This window comes from Takifugu flavidus, chromosome 15, assembly GCF_003711565.1.
Source record: "Takifugu flavidus isolate HTHZ2018 chromosome 15, ASM371156v2, whole genome shotgun sequence".
In the NCBI taxonomy this organism is placed as follows: Eukaryota; Metazoa; Chordata; class Actinopteri; order Tetraodontiformes; family Tetraodontidae; genus Takifugu; species Takifugu flavidus.
In genome coordinates this window covers 1,215,980-1,236,371 of record NC_079534.1, presented here as the reverse complement: position 1 = coordinate 1,236,371, position 20,392 = coordinate 1,215,980, and the positions used below count along the sequence as shown (strand labels likewise).

Here is a 20,392-nt window from a genome sequence, read left to right as displayed (position 1 = left end):
GGCCCAGCCCAGGATACCAACGGGGGGTGGGGCCAGCGTGGAGGCCCACCCCAGGATGCCAACGGGGGGTGGGGCCAGCGTGGAGGTGGAAGACACGCTGGCCCCACCCCCGGATACCAACGGCTGTTAAAATCCAAAGAAGAAGAAGACGACGAAGAAAACGAAGAAGAAGAAGAAGCAGAAGAAGCAGCTCTAGTAACATTAGCATTAGCACCATCGTCATTATCATTATCTGCGCTCATCCTTGGACACTCGAACCGATTTATGGTCCATTTAGGGTTCTGTGAACCGCAGAGCATTTGAGGTTGTGTCAGTCTACAGTTGCATACAGTCGTCATTTAATTGGGACGCTCATTGTTTAAGTTTAGCACCTCAGCCCAGGAGGTTATGTGGATGGTCTGTGAGCACAAAACGTTCCGAACGGATTTTTAAAAAATGGTGGTAATAGGCAGAGGAGCTGATTCACTACTTTTGACCTTCGACCTTCCAAGGACAGGAAGTTTTGAACATAAAACAATCTACTGTTAGGTACAACTGCCCATTTACTACGTGAGAAATGACCGAGCGCTTTCCCCCTTAGTTTATAATAAATAAACCATGGTTTGGTTGGCCAAATCAAGTGTCCTGAATGGAAAGATGCATTTATAAGCTATAGAAGGCGAATCTAGAAATTTTGCTTAGAAAATACCCAAATGCACACTCACCTTCGTACAAAAGATGAGTCAAATTCAGTTGCCCACAAGAGGCCTGCATCTCACTTCGAATCTCCTTTCGGTAACTTTGCAAAACGCTTTTTTGAATCCAATTAAGTTTTTCTTTATCACTGAGAACCGAGTTAGAGGATGTTGCATGGGTAAATCTATTGTTCCCATTTTCACCAGCAGGCGGGGCTCTGCAGTCATCCGTTTAATCCTTTATTCATCATAAATGATGAATTTCAGGAAAGCTTTCAACTCTGAGCCAAAGGGTGTTCTTAACTGTGTGAATCAATTGTTCTAAAGTGGTCTGTTAGTCTTTAACAAAGCTTCACAGATGAATATTCTGTTATCCAGGTCAAAGGTCAACTTCAAATAAATCAACTGGAATTCCTTGTGGGCTCTCAGAGCGGTTTCGCCTCTCATCCATTGGGTATTCGCTGACTTACAGTGCTGATTTACTGGATACTATTGTTAGTGGTCATGAGAACCCTCCTGGTCATCGAGCTGTTGGCTGTAAACGATGGTGACACTATATCAAGGAAGCAGCTGAAGATGCTGACTAAATGCTGCGGTTAGGTGGGTAAAAGTTCCACACTGTGGCAGTTTAATAATGCAGAAATCCTGTTGCAGCTGATTCAAATTAAAGAAATAGTTGCTTATTCATATATATATATATATCTATATATATTTATTTTTGTGTTTATGTACAAATAGTAATGCAAAGATACAAAGACAGAAGCCTTCACACAAGAAAAATGCACAAAGTTCAAACAGAAGCGTATTTCATCTCCAAAGTAGCGCGGCTTTACAGTCCGCTAGAATTCTTTTGGTCCAATTTGACATAAATAAAAAAAAAACTTTTATTTTTTTTTTAACAGGAAATGCACAGAGTTTTTGTAATTAAAGGGTTATCTCAACAAAATAAAAGCATCAACGCTCCATGCCGTGCTGCAGAATGCGAGATTTTGCATATCGTGTTTCCCCGTTGCTGCAGCGGTGCCGTGGAGGAAGAGTGCTCCTCTTCACAATAGCTCGGATGTATTCAGAAAAAAAAACAACATTATATAACATTTTAGCTGCCGTTGAATGAGGCCACCCTCCAGATGTAAACCATGCAGATGTGACACGACTGTGACTCCATATTCCTGATTCAGCTGCTGTTACGAGTCACAGGTTTAATATACAGACATCTATATTGATCCGGGCTGTACAGTAGGATTGCCTATGCTAGTTCTCAGACAAGATAGTTATAGCAATACTCATTATAAAAATAGTGTTTAACAGCAGATTTGAGTATTTCACTGCACAGAAAAAAAGTGAGGATATTTCTGAGACATGCTGATTTCCCCGGCTGCAGACAGGACTTAAGTTTTAAGCACAAGGATGTCCAGGGACAACAGGTCAATCCGAAAAAAAAAGAAGACCGATACGACTACGTCTGTTCAGAAACGCCTCTTAGATCACGCGTGATCGAGGCTGCAGCAGTTACGCTGATTACATACTCTTAAAAAGGTGCAGAAACGGATAGAAACGGGTTTTCTTTTTATGGCTGTTCAGGACAGTGGCTTCTTAATGCGACTGTTGATTATTATTCAAGGCTAAATAATGTCTATTGTCATGTTAAAAAGGTTAAAAAAAACCCAAAGAACATATGCAGATTTCTATCAGCACATTAGAGGGGACTATTTTGCAAAATATATTGACTAAAAGGTGCTTATTTCAGGGACTGGAAACTAATTATGTCTTTAAGATTCCAAATGAAAAATAAACCTGATCATCTACACTGCAAGCGGTTCAGCGAGGAACCAGTTTTCCTCCGGTATTTAATAGCAATAAAGTAGATTTAAGGAACAGGACAAACATGGCTCTGTTGTAAACTCCTGCTTCTGTAAACACTGGTTCCAAAAACACCAATGAATACCTGAACTGATGCACCAAATGCGACAGTCACCGGCCCCACGTTCAATAAAAAACTATCTACACGAGGCCAAAGAGAAAAACAAAGACCAAAACACAGAAAAATAGAGCTAGAAATTCAGCAGAATACAGAGCAACAGACGCATGGCAGTATTTCAGTGCATTTTCCTCACTTTGACATCACAAGAAGCACAAAAAATAAGCACAGTTTACAGATCACGCCGAGAGACAAAGGACGAAAACCACCCAATAAAAAAGAGGGAGAACACGTCTAAAGATTCATGCAGGTAAAACAGGATATTCTGAGCATTCCTGAAAAGAAAAACAAGCAGATCAAAGTCAGTTTTGATTTATGTGATACATAAGAATGTGAAATTTGCCCACAAATGTCACCGTTTGATGGAAAAATTATGGTAATCCTGTACAGTGGCCCAGATTAGGTTACATGACACCTTTATTGTAAATAAAATATTCCATCAATCAATTAGTCTCATGTCTCAGTTTCAATATATAATATATAATATTTTTTTGTGTAACTGTTACTATTCGGTTTGTGTGATAAACACATTAAATAGTTGAGTGTGATCGACACACCTGTCCAAAAAGATCGACTACAAACCCCTCACCAATAGCTCTTTACAATAGTCGATCTGTAGGTGACTTCCAAAAGAATTTGGATTTATTATTTACTTTAACAATATTTCAGAAATATCCTGAAAAGTGGCAAAAACAGGTGCATCTAATTCTGGGGGGGTGTCAGTAACACTGAAAAAAGGGTATAAAGTGCAACATGAGAGCGGTGACACAACTTTTGATGGATTTAATGTAGCAGACAAAAGGTATCAAGAGTCCAATGTGTAAAGAACGAGTTGCATAAATTTGTATGAATACGTATGAAAACCCAACTAACGGAACATGACCCTACGGGGGGGGGGTGGGGGGCGACGCTGGGTGTAGCTGCAGCGCCACGGAAACAAAACAGTCATCACATAGAAAACAGAGAAAAAACCCACCATGTGAACTGTGAAATAACATTTGGTCCTACAGTACATGAAGCCTGGCGCCGAGAAGCGGCGATGCTGGCAGGATGGCGGAGACACAGCTGCACAGATGTGACCTTGATACATTCTCATTGCATCAACAGAGAAAGTTCAACCATCTGGAAAAAAAAAACAACCCTATATTTCTACTCACTGAGGTCACATGACTGCGAGATGATTTAACGGATGACTTTCACTCCTAAATCTAAATCAAACCTAAAATAACAGCACCGTCGATGTGTGTTCCCTAAAAAATTCTGCTGCGTTAACAGCCCCGGATCCATCGCTGTTGTTTTGCATAGATACAGTTACGCAAACTCTCCTCACAGCTATAAAACACAAAACTCGACAATCGCCTCAGACGTACGATCCGTCAGGAACATGAGAAATGATAAAAACGGGACAAATCTCACCACAAACAAAATCCTCTCCCACTGTCGTTGCACGCAACCCATAATGTGAAGCTGTTAAGGCAAAACAAGGATGCACAGTGATTTTCTTAGTGAGTTCATGCATAACTGACCACTGCTAGGAACATTAAAGTCAAAATTCAGCCTTAAAGAAATGAGAATCATCGTTAGAAAACCGGGGAAGTTGGCACAGATGGAGATTCGACTTTTTTTTTTTCTCGCTGCTGGACGTCTTCTTCTGCTCTGCTGATCAAGCTGCCGTAAATTAAAACTGGGCGTTTAAAAGCAAAATTCAGTGTTTAGTTTACAAAGTAGTGAGAACCTTAAACATTGTCCATACCGCGATTCAGTCGTCCACCCTCTTTAGGGAGGATTCTGGCAAAAACCGTTTCGATGCACCTTCAGTTACACTTCGGCCCGACGAGGTCCCAAACGCGACGGCGGCGGTTAGAGCCGATCCAGGCGAAAGGCGTCCTCTGTGGCGGCGTCAGCGAGGACTATGTCCGGGTCATTGAGCAGGTGGAGGCCGTCCAGCGTCAGCGGGTCGAGTTTCAGGTCGTCCAGGGGGAACTGGGAGTCGATGTCGAAGCTGATGTCTGTGGTCAAGGAGCCCGTGAGGTCCTTGAGCAGGCTGGGGGGAGACTCTCCACTGACTACAGGCAAAGAAAGAAGCAGAGGAAGATTACAGACAGCTGGAGACAGATGTTTATCGGAGAGGCTTTCAGATAAAGAGGGACGGCCTGCAGGCTCTAATTAGATATCGATCAGCCAGCCAATACGTGTGGGTTATCATTCCTGAATCAGTCACTGCAGGCTGTTTGATGTCTTAGCATCTTAATTACAGATTTCAGCGAGGACAAGGATAACGGCAGGGGAGGAACATTTTACTGGGGAGCTGAGGAAAAGTAGCGCTGAAAAACAAAACAAAAAAATCTAGTTCATGTGTCTCTGAAGCTTTTCTGGTGCTCCGGGTTGCAGTTGCGGCTGCAACCATTAAAAACCATCAAAGTTTAATTGAGCTGAAATCAAAGCAAAACAGAAATCGTCTTATTTTGTATCAGGAAAGAGCAAATTAACCCAAAACTGTGCAACGGAGCGGAAAGATACTGAGACGGCATCTTGCTGTAAGTAACCCACTTGAGCTGGGAAAGTAGCACCTGTGAGAATGATGTTGGGTATGTTGCCATGGTTACTGTAGCCTGGCTGCTGCTGCTGTTGCTGATGCTGCTGCGGCTGGTCAGGCAGGCTGCAGTGGCCGCTGGTCAGGCCCATCATGAGCGCCTGGGAGTAGTTGAGGGTGGAGGTCTGGTTGTACAGGCTGTCGGAGCTGACGGGCGTTTCCATCATGTTGAACTGCTCCAACTGTCAATCACAACAGAGGAAGAAAACCGTTGCTGTGGCGCCGAACGCTGCGTCACCGCGGGAACGTACCGGGGGCTTTTGTCTGACCTGCTGCGACAGAGCACTGGCCTGGATGGATGGGAGCTGCTGGTAGAAGTCTGCAAACACGCTGCCCAGTATGGAGTTGTGCTGAAACAAAGAGCCCCAGTCTGCCAAAGGTCTCTGATAAATAAAGTCTCACGGGGAATATCGATTATGCTCATCGGCTCAGCTGCAAAACATTTAGCACGAAATGTCGCACGAAGCAAACAATCAAAGCAGCAACAGGAACAACAAAGATTCAGACCCAGTTTGTTTGAACGCTTCCACCACTCTGCTCGAGCTTTCCATGCGTTCCAAAACTGACAGACGGAAGGGTGGCGCTAAGAAGCAGCCAGCAGTTACACACATTTCTAAACATCATTTAGAGGGAAGGTCTCTGTTCCTCTGAGAGAACCCCCCCCCCCACACACACACACACACACACACACACACGCTGGGGCCTCTCTGTCCACATAAAATGTAAATAAAAGCACACAACGCATCCGCAAAGGTTGCATTATTCATGCTGTTTACTGTGAAATGAATATTTTACAAAGATGCCGATCAAAATGTTTTCACCCCTTTTTTCAGAGAATATTAAAAAAAAAAAACGTATGAAAACCCAACTAACCCAACTGTTTCTGTCAATGACATCAAAGTAAACTGAACGAGGCCCCTTGATTTATGAAGCACACAACAAAAAGTCTGTCATCTTCCCAACGTTCATAATAAATGCTGATCAAATTCTTATTAAAGTATTTACCCCCCCCTCCCCCCACTGTCTTCTCTCCTTTTTAATTAACACCATCTGAAAAAAAGAGCAAAACTCACACGATATAAAGAGAATGACTGAAAATAAAATCCCCTCTGACTTCATTCACACTCCACTGACTCATCCGGACCTCTTGAAGTCTCTCATCGGCGTGTCCCTGCTCAGCCAGCGTCAGAACTTCTACTGTTTCATCGCGGCCTGTTAATGTATAAGTAATTGGATCATATTCTCAGTCTGCGCTCCTCTCGGTTCAAAACCAAATTATCTGTGTGTGCTGCAGACGTCCCCGCAGGGCAGCGCAGGGCAACTGAGTGCTTGTCAGCCACGTTTTATCCCGTGGATAACCCAGGAGTTAGCTGAGTTAGCTCAGGAGGGTTGGCGAGCTGGGCTAAAATCATAAGGTTATGCATAAACACAACATACATTGGCGTCATGTGTCACACTAGCTCATGCATGTTTGCAAGTCAGCGGAGGCAATCGGAGAAGTTTAAGTAGGTCCTGCACACTGAGACGCCATGGATTTAGATCTCAAATGTTTGCCATGGGTGTGCACCGTTTGTCTTCAAAGCCCAGCGAGAACGGCAGGAAACTGGTCCTAAAAATATCTTCCCTTTAATGCCACTGCAAACCTGGGTGCTCGTACAGACCCCGCAGTAAACACACAGACCTGGTGCACATAAAGAAACACAATTCCCAGGTACAGTCTCACACAGCAAGACCGGGGCAGGAAATACGAGGCACAAAAGCAGAGGAAGAGGATCGAGGACACGGTTACAACGACGACACTGAGAGTTTAGGGAAGCCGTTGGTCAGATCTGGGCAAAAACTGCGACGACCTGAACTTCAAAAGTGGCAGCTCCGCCCTGCGTTTCTCTCCATTGTGTTTAAAAGGAGAATTCGATCGAAAAACTTGGGAGAGCACAACGTTTCTGCCCAGATCTGCTAAGCTCAACACAATACAAACAGCTGTGTGTGTAGGTGTGTGTGAGGGAGGGAGGGAGTGGAGGTGGGGAGGGGGCAGCCACAGTCCTACTCTGGAATGATAACCACAGAACGGTGATGGGGGGGCGGTGATGTTTATACAGAGCGAGCCAGTCAGTCGCCCTTACTTGAGGCGAGCCTCCGGGTGAGAAGCCTTGATTGGAGACGGGGGAGGTCGGGGACTGATTGGCAGATGATCCGACCCTACTGCGGTACTGATGGAGGGAGGAGGCCTGATACAAGAGGATACGTTTGAGTTACTGACAGAGCGGACGTTGTCTCCCGTTCGCTGGATGCGGAGCTAATTTGTACGTCTCTGCAGGTCGATTTCCAGACTGAAATATACGACCATTTAGAGTTGCTATCAGCTTCTAATGCTGCAGCACAGTTAAAATGATTACAGCAGCCAACACCAAGATCGATGCGTTCATAACAGCAGACGACTGGGGATTAATTATTAGAGGAGGAAATGCTGCCAGTAATCAAGCTAAACAAATTCAGACTGAAAAACGTAACAGATCACAGAGGAAATCCACTCTGCTTTCTTTTGTTTCCGTATCAACCAGCGGCACATAAGCTGGAAAAACTAAGATCTCCCTTTTAAACAAAGCACAGACTGAACAGTGAGAGGAAAAATACCACAGCTGCTCTCACAGCAAATAAGAGATAAACCCAAGTGGCTCTGATTAAAGGGTCATCAGGACACTCAGGCCTCCACATTCTTTACCCATCAACAGACAAGACAAGCAGGTAGAACTGTTGAAGATGATTATAAAAGACACTATGGAATTTAAGGTATGTGCGCTTTAATTAACACAAAGATAGGTCTACCCGGCCCCTCCACGGTGCCACTTTAGGCCACTTCCTCTCTTCCTTTCCGGACACATTCCCGCTCCGCAGGAGGCTCGATGTAAAGAAAGCTCTGCTTACCATGTTCATGTCCACCGTCATGTTGGTCTGCGAGGACGTCTGGTTGTCTGGCATGGGGCACGAGTTCACCGAGGCCGAGGCCTGGACCAGACCCGTCTGCTAATACACGGAGAGCAGGGACATGAACAGATCCAGACGTACATGTAATCCAGCAGAAAAATTCTAATTCTAATGTAATAATATTAATGTTCCCAATACCAATGAACTTTTACCCACACTGACTGGTCCTGGCTGGTTAAAGCAGTACAAAATCAACATCAGATAAGACCTTGAGGAGTCTTTGTTGCACACAAATGATAAAAATTTGAGGAAACTTTTTTTTAACCACCATTAAAGTGCTTCTCCTCAGGGTGTGAAGTGCTGATTCAAGGACAACTCATTCATTGCAAGGCTGTGAGATGCATTTTAGGCAGGGGGGGGGGGGGGTTAATTAGTCCCCTGTTTCTAATTTTGCCTGGATAACGATCTGCCAGGAGACAACACACCCGGGCTGCGAATATAGATGTTATAACAGGAGAGGTGCAGCAGGTTTGTAGGTGCTGATAGGCTTCCTGCTCTCGCTGCTCTGCGCTAATGTCTTTGTTGAGCTGGGGGGGGGCGTGACTCACTTGCTGGTTCTGGTTTGATGGCTGCTGGTTGAAGAAGGCATACTGAGACAGCTGCTGCTCAAGGTTCATGGCACCGATGGCCGCCTGTGGGCAAGCGGAGAGCAACAGATAAGGCAGGAAGGTCTACTGTTTGACAGGAAATAAATCTACACGAACATCTCGGGCTGACCGAGCAAATGTTCTCAGAATCGAACGCTTTTAAGCAGAAAAGCAGAAAATAAAAGAGATTCTTTTAGATCTTAATCAAACTCGACCTGAGAGAGACTAAGGGGGGGAGATGTGGGGGAGAGCTGCAGATTCTGGGATTCTCCTGCATTCAGGATAAGAGGAACCATGCGGTCCTGCCCAGGCTGCATTTCCATGGTTACTGCGGGCTGAGACGCACTCACTCCTACCCAGAACACAAAAACAGTCTCACATAAGCACTCCAGGGTCAGAAGCAGCTGGCAGCGGAGATTGCTATCTAAGTCATTAATATTCTCCGCACAAATATGGCGGAGAGGGAAAAAAAAGCAAGCTGGACGTGAGCAGGTACCTGTCGTAAGCGCTACTGTCTGTGTGGCGCCGGAGGGGCCGAACGGAGCGGCGGCCGCGTCGTCCAAGTCGAGCGGCGTGGGCAGTGGGGGGGGAAACTGGATGTTGGTCAGGTCAGGGAGGGAACCGCCGGTGTTGTGGGCCGCTGGTTTGAGCGAAGTGGTCAGCTGCTGGTCTGGAGATGGAAATATGCTGCAGGAAAGAACGTGGGCAGTGAATATCAGCAGCGGCGTGATATCCGATGGCTGAGAGAACAGGAAATCAGGAGTGCAAGTGTAGTGTGCAAGCAACAAATGTAAATATTTGACAATATTTTCAATTTTATCCCACGTGTGAATTGATTAGACTCGTATTTGGCCAGTGGTGCCATGTGCCGGCTGCACCCCCTCTAGAGATCAAGCTGGGAACTGGACTGTCTAATTATAGACAGATAGCTCTGATAAATGCTTCAGTTTTATACTCCGCCGTTAGTGTTGTTCATCTCATGACAACACAAAACCCAGATAAAACCTGGTGAAATACTCACTGGATCCCTGGAACTTCACAAGGCTCTGATGCTGAGACGTCCTACAGCAAACACAAGAATCAAGAGCTGTTGATACCTCAGGGAAACACGGCAAAGGACCCACTGCTGTGACGGGAGGTTCACCTTTTTGAGTTCCCAGCTCTGTTTCTGTCCATCCCCATCAACGTCCTGCTCGACTGGTCCCGCTCCGGGTACAGAGAGCAGTAGAACTGAAGAGGGAACGACAATGAAATGCATGAAAAGCGAGCACCAACATTCGTCAAAAGTCCTTTTTCGGCCAAGAAGCTAGCGATTGTCCCCAGTGTCCTTGTCTTTCTAATTTCAACTGAACACCATCCAAACCCTGGAGGACTCGAACCTCGTTTTGGCTGCAGCTCCTGCGATCCTCCAGTGAAAGAAGCCTGCTGGGCAGGCGTCAGCGTGCTCTGGTGAAGCGCCGAGTCCGAGTTCGTCCTGTAGCACGGTGGTTAGAAAAAAACGCATACCTCTGTTACAGTCATTTATCGGAGCCAAGACTCACTGCTTCTTATTTCTGACACAAAAATCTCAATGTGACACGGACAGAGTTTGGCGATGACGGCCGCCTTACCGCCTCCAGCTGGTATCTGGCGGTGGTGACAGATACACTGATCCGTATGGACAGCTGTCGATGTGAAACTGCAGGTTAAGGAAACAGAAACCGGGGTGGAAGATTCGGTCTGTAGACGTTTTAAACGTCGCGGGCTGTGATGAAAAATGGCAACATCATCCAAAGGATATCTGGCGCCCGTGTTTGTCAACCGAGAAGGGTTTTCGGTGGGGGGATGTTATTCGATTCCGGTCCCGGTAGACTCGGTCCACCAGCCCGTGGTGCCGTGTGGATCTGTTGGAATCCTGCCCTGAATTCTAGAAAATGCATCCAATAATAAACAGGTTAATGGAGCAACCTGGGAGTAGTTCTCTGATTGCTTTACATCATTAGGCGGTGCTGAAAAGAACGGCTGCCTTTGCCGCCTAAGTTATTCATGAGCAAGAATTGGATTAGCTGGTTCTGCCACTCTTGGCCCACACAGAGTGAGACTGTGTTCTGGAGCTGGGCGACTGGTTTTTATGTTCCAAGAGTAAATACTGTGAGAATTTCCAGGATAAGACTTCACAATTTCTTATTTTAATTTGAAATTGGAGATTATGTTTCCCGTTTGCTGGTATAGTTAACAATGGTGGTAAAAATGTTACATTGTTCATTAAAAAAAAAAAAGATTTCCAAAAGAAACGTCAACTTTTCCACCGCGCAGCCACCAGGTGCATCGAGATATCGGAGGATTTACAAAACACTGACTCAAATTTTAAAGGACCAGACGCGACGATTTTAGTTTCCCGGGTGATAACATCAGGGAGACGCCGTCATGAACATCACACGCGTGCATCTTGACAAAGGTCGCACAGAGGCGGGTGCGAGCCTACACACAGCTACTGGAAACAGCAGGGACGCCTTTGCAAATCAGTCAATACAATTTATTTCAAGGTTTCACCATGTTTACTCTGAGTTATGGCTTTTGTATTAGCATGTATGGCCATCAGCCTCCAACTCTGCACAGAATAAAGCCTTACACGTCCCGGGTTGTATAAACCCTTTATCCTTCCTGTGCAGTAAAAGCAATAACAGAAAAAGGTGCCTCACATGGAATGCCACATCGACGGTTCCATTTCCAATCTGGTTGACGTTTGGCAGAGACCCTCCGTAGTAGAGCCCTCGGTTGGGACCCAGCTGCAGATACTGGGTTTTCTGCAGCTGCAACTGAAAGCAGGACAAGATGAGACGCGAGACAAACAATAAAAGGCAATAAAAACATTTAAGATGCAATATCGTGCATCTGCTCTCGCTTTGTGACCTTCATGTTTATCCAATCAGATATAAAAAAAAAAGGTGGCTCCACTGGTCGTCAGAACCTCTACAGTGGGAATTTAATAAGGCGACTGGTACATTAACTTTTACTCCTAAAGGCCAACTGTGCACTGCTGAACTGCTGCAAATCTAATAATAAATACAATGAGTGTAAGGCCTGTATTTTAATACACTCTTCCATATACGTGTCTTTCCACTGAGTTGGTTGCATTCTGCAACCTCTCCTGATCTGAGAGAATCTGGATGAGCAGAGGGGAAGTACAGACACACAGGAAAAGGACTGACAAAGGATGCAACTCTAAACCCTCTCAGATGAGAGACTCCATTCATGTGTCTGTATGAAAACAATATCTACATAAGAATGGAGCAACAAACCTCCATTCAGGGACAAATTTGCTCTCCGACTGACCTGTCAGGACACGTCTCCTCTTTGTAACGCAGTAGTTTGGAAGTAAAATGAATCAAGCGCTGCAAGGCCTAATGCCTGTTATTTAACTAGGGAGATGTAAATATCCACTGACCTGCTTACAAAAGTTTGATTTATCAGTTCACTGAAGTATTCCAGTAAATGATGACAGCAGGCCAACACACACAAAAGTGTTTTGTAATACAGCAATCGCGTCCAAAACAGGATTCTGAAGCTGCAGCATGTTTTTAAGAAATGTAATTGCTCAATCCTGGAAAAAGGCTTGTGCAGGAGCCACCATATATGGCCTTTCTCTATGGGATTTATTCTGCAGGACTGCGTTGAATGTGGCTCAAATCCCATCTAATCTGCCTGCATTCAGCGTATCTTCATCGTAAATGTCATGTTGCACAGGCCCGAAGACCTGTCAGACAAGTTCATGAGGACAAACACGCCTCACCCCCGCGTCCCCCGCACAGTGTGGAGCACGAGAATCATTCACTGCTTAACAACATAAAAATCATATAACTTCCATCAGCTGGCATCGCTTTGGATAATCGGCTCTTTTTTTTTTTAAGGCCCGACACGCAGAGATCATAGCTGCGGGCGGACGCGCGCTGTCAAACGCGCACGCCCCTTCGCTGTCCACTTGCGTGGGACAAAATATGGAATAACTTTTGTTCTTGCCAAAGGTCTCAAAGATACATTTTGGCGTGGCACACACGCTCTCCTGTCCGCCCTGATCCTTTTGGTCGGCGGACTAAAAGGCAGCAGCTGGGAGGAAGCGTCGTTTGTTATTGTTTACCTCTTCTGCCCCGGCTCGTGCAGATCTGACAGCTCGCTAAAACAAACGAAGAAGAGATGGGGGGGTGGTGGCAACAACGATAACCTGCTTCTTACCCTCGCTGCCCGCGTAATGCTGAGGTCCTTCATCACTTCTTCAAACGCCGCCGTCTCCTCTGCCTGTTTCTGGTTATGTAAAGCGATTTTCTCGCTAAATTTCCGCGGATTGTTCGAAGTCGCCATGTTTCGCTCCTCTGCTCCCTTTTCCTTCAATGGACCGCGTCAAGTTACACTGAACCAGGGTGGACAACGTCCGGTTCCTGTCGCTTAAATGAGACAGAAGACTCAAACCGCTATTACATAATAAAAAGTACAGTAAAATGCTGCCATGATTGGGGCAGTGGCTATAAAGTACAAATTGGATTTTTTAAAAATCTTCCCCTCCACAAAACCAGTCTACAAACTTAATCCTGATTAATGGCAAGAATTGAATTGATAAAAAAAAAATACATGCAGCGTTAAAACGTTAAAATTAAGTTAAAATTGCAATTATTCTGTGTAATGCAGTAACGGAGTGAACGCAGTATGGATGCTCTTACTTTGAAGTGCATACCGGTTTCCGGTGCCTATATAGTTGTTTTCACCTAACTTAACATAAAGCTTTTACTGTGTGCTTCGCTGTGCGGGTGTGGAGGATGCGCCCCACACATGTTGTTGTTGTCATTATTATTATTATTATTATTATTATTATTATTATTATTATTATTATTATTATTATTATTATTATTATTATTAGTAGTAGTAGTAGTAGTAGTAGTATTGCAGATCGTGTAACCTCGCAGTTTTACTATGGTTAGTTAGTATTTTTTGTGTTTCTACATATTTATGACACTAGAGCGTGGGTTCTATTTGTCAACCATTTCCCACCCTAAAGTAGATTTTGTAGAAATACATGTGACCTTTTATGGAATTTTATGCATAGTAAAACACCTCTTGTTTAAATTTTAATTTAATAAAGTTGAATGGACAGTGTGGAAATAAAGTTTTACTAACTTGAATTTTTGTGACCCAAAAGTGGCAGTCTTGTCTTCCTCCTCCTCCTCTTCCTCCTCGTCTTCCTCCTCCTCTGCCTCCTCCTGCAGAATGGTACATGCACCCCGATGACTCCAAAAACAGTGTCTAAACTCGTCTTCCAGATAATCAATTGCTTTTTTCCTCCACACAGGGAAACAAGTGGCTTCTTAGGAGAGAAGGAGAAAGAGGTGACAATTCTTTGCCATTCCACTAGTGAGCGCATGAGTCAGGAGAAAATGACCACTGCCTGCTGCTGCTTGTTTGCTGCAGTGGGACTTTCACTCTAGATTGTCCTCCGTTGCTTGTACGACACTAAGAGTCATGTGAGCTTTATGTCTACTGTGTCATCAGCCTTGGTCCCAAAAAGTCTTAAATATTTGCTTTGTTAATTTCCCCACCTTACATGCACCAAACACATAGTGCATCTATCGCACCTGCCATTCAGGAGAATATAATTTGGGTATAAAGTCACCATGGAAACAGAGAATTATGAAGCAACCCCTGGCTGCAGGAGCAGGAGAGCAATTGTTAGAGTTATTACATTACCGGTTAAAGCAATTACCGTGATTACCCCCTGCCAGTGGAGGGTGTATTCCTGAATTGGCCCAGTTTGAAACACTTTGAGCATTTCTGGAATTGTTTTCAAAGGTCCCCAGCGAGTTCAGAACTGAAGAAGGCGAAAACGTCTTCAAAGAGAAGAAACACAGTCCAGTTGACAGAGAAAACTACCTTGGATTTTCAAAGGCACTATTATTGTTAGGTTCAAACTGTTCATATAGCAATGCTGTAACCGCTTATTATCACTCCTGTGCAGAATCCTGTGACCTGCTTTAACTGGCGTTCTATCGCCTCGGGATAGCAGGAGCCAACCTGACCATCCTGTGACACACCATCCCTATTTTCTTATATGTTCTTTTTGTATGTATCATGCTTTGTTTTATCGTGTGACGCTTACACTTACCCTTATTGTAATCCTACATGTCCGTGTGCTAGTATAAAATAAATCTTGTCAAGGCTTACACTTTGTAGCTCACACTGCAGACGTGTGAGTTGCCCTTGCAGCAAGTAAAACTGAAGCTTCCGTCTCATTCCTTTGAAGGCAACGGCACGGGGAGAAAACTAATCCTTTTCTCCCTAACAATGATCTATTAGGCACAATGTCCAGCCTGGGCATATTCAAAGGCACTATAAACTTCACCAGCTCAACGGCAGAACAAAGTTTCGGTTCAATGTCTCCGATAAACCCGAAAGTCTGGATGGTCCTTTTGGTTCTTTATGTTGTTTCACATGGCCTCACTTTCAGCCCTTTTTGGGTTCCTACAAAACCAAACTAGGTTTCAAACACTTTAAAACCAATACAACCATTTCAAGTCATGCAGCTGCTGCGGTGCAATGGGAACAAACACTAAATATGTGTTAATATGTGAGAACGGTGCAGGATCACGTGTCACCAGAGCTGAAGTACGTCACATCACCTCTGTGATAAAACAGCCTGACGCAGCTGGATCAAGTCACAAACCTTATTACTTCACCAGCCTTTTGTAGCAAGTGGAACAAGACTTTGCTGCGTTTTAACTAACAGCAGGGGGAGTTAAAGCTCCTTCTGGAGTCTCTGCGAGCACCTCAGTGGCAGTTCCATGTCACAACATGTCCTCAAACATATGGATTTAGGTCACACGTTCTGATGTCAAAATAAAACAAAATTAAATTAAAGAAAACAGAATAGAACCGAACTCGCATCTGGTTAAGTAATGTAAGCAATTTCCAAAGTCAGATTTAATAACAGTGAGGTGAGTCACCCTTAATTTTCTGTTTTTAGAAAAGAAATCTTCTGCTTTCTGCTCTTTCATTGCCTAGTTCCTTGATTTCAGTAAAAAGGGAAGTTTACCATTTCATCTGTAAGACGTTTACAGAGACTACATGACTCACCGCTCAGACCCTGACCCACTGTGCTGCATGTTTGCTCGGTAGGTTCGTTGTTTCTTTATTGATTTATGCTCCGTTAAGTTGACTTTGCTCTTTGTCTAAACTTGGTTTTGGCCTGTAAGCCCGAAATGCCAATTTTAATCACTGTCTTAGATCTTAATGAAACACTAACCAAAAAGAAGTGGAAACGGTGAATGACTCCTTTAAACAGGCCTGACACGGGATGACATTAAAAATGTGCTCATCTTGCTTTCTTATTGGAAGATCATGGACAACGCCACGTGCGTCTTTGGGAATAACACCGGGACGTGTTTGGGCTCCGGTTCTGCTTCAGGTGCACCCGCATGGCCTGTGGTCTTCTTGCTGCTGCTTCTGATCCCAGCTGGTGTAGTTGTGTACAAATACCGCAGTAAAATCAGGAGGACGTTCCAGTCTGCACCCAGAACAAGCCAGAAGAAGGAGGCGGGTAATGAGGCTCCGGTGGCCGATTCCCATCCATACATCCATGTGAGGGGGCAACGCTCGGTCAAGCAGATGCCCATTTATGAAAACCTGACCACTCAAAAGGCTAAAGGCAACACCAGCCTCGTCAACCAGAGAGGGTAAATGATCACACATGAGGTGTTTTTCAGGTTTTACTTAAAGTTTGGGCTTTTTTCGCACGTGTGGTTCATTTTGCAGAACCGTGCACATTTATTAATTCACAATAGTGTGAAAAAAGAGACATTCAGGAAGCAGATGAAGAAACCTGCAGTGTGAATTTCCTCATTTTACACAATCCTGATGTATAAACACATTCTTCTTTCATTTGCAGCGTCCAAGCTGTTAACCAAGCGCTTGTTAAACGTCTTTTTTTATCCAGAATTAAACCCTGAAACTGAAGCGTACATGTTGATATTGATCTGGTGTCAAAATCCTGTTTTCCCCGCAGGGCACCTTCCGATCATGGGGAGGATATGTACTTGCAGTGTGATTTCTCAGATGACGCAATTTACAGCAACGATCCAGCGTGCAACCTCGCCATCCTGGCAGACTCTTCTGAAGATCTGTATATTTTACCAGATGCATGATGGGATGTGGGTCTGCTTTTACTTAATTTACTGGTAGAAATGTTGTAAATGATTTAGGGTTTTTCCCCCACTTCCTGAAGCACAGCTGACCTGTAAACTCCAAACAATAGTTCATCTTTGAGTGGACACTTTCCATAAATTATAGATGTTTTCCTGCTGTATATGAACCAAGCAGTGGAATTATAAATCATTCCGACAACTGTCGCTGGAACATGATGTTTTGCTTTCAATAGAGCTCACACAGACGCGAAAGTGTCACGCTTTAGAGCTGCAGTCAGTTCAGCGCGTTTCGATTTTTCATTTTGTCTCAGCTAAAGCTGCCTTATTTACTCGTGTCTGAGTTCTGATCGTGTTTTGGGGCGTTTTGCCGCCACCAAAAGTATTTTGTTGTTGTTCCAATTCAGTCAGCAAATTTAAAATACTGTCAAATTTACAAATTAGCATTTGGAATTGAAAGTGGTCATTTTTTTCTTCTCTTTTATCTTTTCAAAGCGGTTTGATGGATAATTCAGATCTGCTATAGCGCGGAGAAAAAGAAACTGTTTGTAACTGCTGATGTTCACAGCTTTAAACATGCACATCATCGAAAATTGTGAGGCTTGGAGTAATTTTTCTGTTACTTTGACAAATGAGATGTGAAACCACATGTCTGACAGCAAGTGGCCAGGAATCCATTCTAGACTTGTCGCCAGTCCCTCAACACACACACACACACACACACACACACACACACACACACACACACACACGCACGCACGCACACACACACACACACACACACACCCCACTAGCTCACTCACTCGGATCGAGAGTCTCCCATCACTCAAATGGGCCGATTCTGGACTATGGAAGGAAACTGGAAAATGCACACAGACAAACCATCTGAGGCTTCATTGAACCTGTTTTTAATGGTACAGCAGGCATCCATGTCTGCAGTGCTTCACAAGTCACCTTCTGCGTTTGTACAAAAGAATTTGGTCTCCACTCATTCACAAATACAGTAGCGTTAATTATTGATTCAGCTGTTTGGGAGCTCTTAAACATTAAACGAGTTTCACTGTCACTGTCCCAGAAGTTGCAACAGAACGAAACTGGTCGTGGATAAAAAGCGACATCAGGGGGATTCTGGAACAAGAATGAGCTTGTTCAGACGCATCAAGTAGTCCCAAACTAGTTTTCCCAGTGTTGGCAGTCCTCCTGTTTCCTTTATGTAACAAAGATCATGTGTAATTAAAATAACTTTAAAGTATTTTAATGTGTAATCGCCAGCAGAACAGAGCGAGCATCCCCCCCCCCCCCCCCCCATGGAAATTCCCATCTTCCTTGTCAGCTTAAACAAACGTTTGCTCCTTCTGCTTTTTATAACTTAATAGGTGGTCAAGGCCAAGGTCAACACTGCTTCAAGGTTATCAACCTAAGATAGAAACTAGAACAACACCGGTGACTCCAGCTCATCCCGACCTCCGGAATCTACAGAGTGTGAAATTTTTCCTTCAGATAAACGATGAAAGGGGGGGATCGTATTCACGCTCTAAACAGGAAACATGCTGCTGTTTTGATATTTGTTATTGAAATGTACGAGACAAGAAACAAAACACCTCTATGAAGCTCTTTATACAAAATATCTGGAATGAAAATGACCATAAAAAAGACAAATATGTTAACAATCATAAATAGATGTTGAAATAAATATTTATAAAGGTAACATTATGGCTGGGTGGATATAAAACTATTATACATAGAAAATTATGACTTTTCAAAATAAAAGTCAGAATGTCATCAGGTTTTTTGTTAAATCATGCAACTTGATTTTCGGGGATTATCGCCCCACAAACAAACAAACAAACAGACTTCTCCCCCTCAGGCACAGTGGCATTTACTGACAATAAAGTCCTCAAAGGGGCTCAGCTTCAAGTTCCCCCTGCTGTCGTAGTGCATGAGGACCATGGGCTCGTAGGCCGCCGGCACGCAGCAGGGGCGAGGAATCCCTCCTTTTGTCATCTGATGCATGCGTGATTTCACCTGCGTGTGTATGCTCGCCGGCCTGTAGTTGTGGGGGCAGGCGCCGTCGCAGAAATGCATTGTGTACTCAGCCGGGGCGACCACCCAGTCCGTCCAGCCGATGTCCTTGAAGGACACGGTGACAAACTTCCGGCAGCACAGTCCCTGTTCGCTGCAGTCGTCCTCCTTGACGGAGCGGGCCGCTCTCAGCCCGTGGGCCCCTTTGGACCTCCTCAAGTCTAGTTCCAGAGAAATGTTTGGAGTTGCTTCTGGTTGTCCTTCCCCATCCACAGCTATGCCAACGTCCACGACCAGCTCCTGCCTGCCGTTGCCTCTCATCCACCTTCCCACCTCGGAGCTGATGTCCAGCCTGGCCTCCACGGTGCCAGGCTGGGTCATATCCATCCATGCAGCAGATTTCACCCTCTTCCTTCTGTCTATTTTAACTTTAACCTCCTGACCCGCGAGGGCTGACGGGTTTCTGTCTAAAATCTGCCTGGAAACCTTCAGCTCGGCCCGAGCGAGCGTCAGCTCGGCCTTGATGTGGTGGCTCCTCTGGAAAATAGCTCTGTACCAGCGCACGTGCCGACCTGAGCCCCTTCCTCCACCCCTCCGAAGCACCTTTATCAGCTGCCCTGAAACAGACAAATAACACATCAAAACGCATCCCCAGAACCCGTTTACACCTACTTAGATTCCAACCTGTTGGAGAGTGTTTAAATGTTCAAGGCGTGTCTGTCACACTTGTGATTTCCAAAAGCTGTAGGAATGCGTTTGCTTTTATGCACTTATACAAGTTCTGCTTCCAAGCTCGCTCAAATGTTCAAGGTCTACGTAGATAAAGCTCCTCTCAGTGGAACAACTACTGACACAGACGCTATTAATAGTACAGCCACATCGAAAGTGATGGTTTGGACTGCAGATGTGAAGGTTTTATTTAGAGTTTGTCATGAAACGTTCCTTCCTACGCCCACTCAGATTCAAATCACTTCTTGCCCCTACCTGGATGAACACTGGAGTGTTGGTCTGCCTCCACCATCATCCGACTGGAGTTGCCTCCCATCTCTCTGAGTTTTTCCCAGTAGGACTGGTACATGCGCCGCAGCTCTTCCTCCGAGGCCTTCCGTGCCGGTCTGGGCTCCCGCTCCATGCCCAATGAGCTGAGGATCCCCGCCTTCACCACCTCCAGGAGCTCCGACCTCTGAGTGTCCGCGACAGGCGCGCTCTTGGGGGCCACATCGGGTCGACCCTCCCCGGGCCAGGCGAGGAGAACCAGGAGCACGCAGGGTGCAAGCTGATAGGCGGGGAGCGAACGGAGCATAGCGAGCCTGTCTGGTAGGTTTCTTCCACAGGTGCTGCAGCTCTTCACATGAAGTTTGTCCATAAATGAAATTCTTGACATGCTTTTA

The 20,392-nt window shown here is 45.0% G+C and overlaps 2 protein-coding genes and 1 long non-coding RNA gene across 6 annotated transcripts; 1 reads left to right on the top strand and 2 right to left on the bottom strand.

Annotated features, from left to right (window-relative positions):
- Positions 1-1,350: 1,350 nt before the first annotated feature.
- Positions 1,351-13,225, bottom strand: crtc1a (CREB regulated transcription coactivator 1a). 4 transcript variants are annotated; one of them, XM_057058074.1, is made up of 15 exons: positions 13,030-13,225; positions 11,499-11,615; positions 10,598-10,723; positions 10,428-10,489; positions 10,197-10,291; positions 9,962-10,047; positions 9,839-9,879; positions 9,314-9,504; positions 9,033-9,169; positions 8,779-8,862; positions 8,171-8,269; positions 7,369-7,473; positions 5,515-5,595; positions 5,223-5,427; positions 1,351-4,718 (listed from the first exon to the last, which is right to left on the bottom strand). In XM_057058074.1, the coding sequence occupies exons 1-15, from the start codon at positions 13,153-13,155 to the stop codon at positions 4,513-4,515; spliced, it is 1,761 nt and encodes a 586-aa protein (XP_056914054.1). In that variant the 5' UTR covers positions 13,156-13,225; the 3' UTR covers positions 1,351-4,512. The 4 variants fall into 4 exon arrangements, with proteins under 4 accessions (XP_056914054.1, XP_056914055.1, XP_056914056.1 ...); XM_057058075.1 differs by having other exon boundaries at positions 8,171-8,266; XM_057058076.1 differs by lacking the exon at positions 7,369-7,473 and having other exon boundaries at positions 13,030-13,224.
- Positions 13,226-13,928: 703 nt separating this feature from the next.
- Positions 13,929-17,572, top strand: LOC130539607 (uncharacterized). Its single transcript, XR_008954176.1, has 4 exons — positions 13,929-14,058; positions 14,138-15,953; positions 16,177-16,514; positions 16,844-17,572. It is a non-coding gene; the product is annotated as an uncharacterized LOC130539607 (long non-coding RNA).
- Positions 17,573-17,865: 293 nt separating this feature from the next.
- On the bottom strand, positions 17,866-20,379 carry LOC130539595 (growth/differentiation factor 15). Its single transcript, XM_057058080.1, has 2 exons — positions 19,986-20,379; positions 17,866-19,618 (listed from the first exon to the last, which is right to left on the bottom strand). Exons 1-2 carry the CDS (start codon positions 20,365-20,367, stop codon positions 18,843-18,845), a joined length of 1,158 nt encoding a protein of 385 aa, XP_056914060.1. The 5' UTR covers positions 20,368-20,379; the 3' UTR covers positions 17,866-18,842.
- Between the last annotated feature and the right edge of the window lie 13 nt (positions 20,380-20,392).

Excerpts from the sequence above, each read along its gene's own strand:
- crtc1a (XM_057058074.1), bottom strand. The coding sequence starts at position 13,155 with ATGGCGACTTCGAACAATCCGCGGAAATTTAGCGAGAAAATCGCTTTA. Across the intron at positions 8,270-8,778 it reads CATCAAACCAGAACCAGCAA|CAGACGGGTCTGGTCCAGGC; the intron begins GTGAGTCACGCC and ends TCCGTGTATTAG. Across the intron at positions 7,474-8,170 it reads TGACGGTGGACATGAACATG|GCCTCCTCCCTCCATCAGTA; the intron begins GTAAGCAGAGCT and ends CTCTTGTATCAG.
- LOC130539595 (XM_057058080.1), bottom strand. The coding sequence starts at position 20,367 with ATGGACAAACTTCATGTGAAGAGCTGCAGCACCTGTGGAAGAAACCTA. Across the intron at positions 19,619-19,985 it reads ACACTCCAGTGTTCATCCAG|GGCAGCTGATAAAGGTGCTT; the intron begins GTAGGGGCAAGA and ends TGTCTGTTTCAG.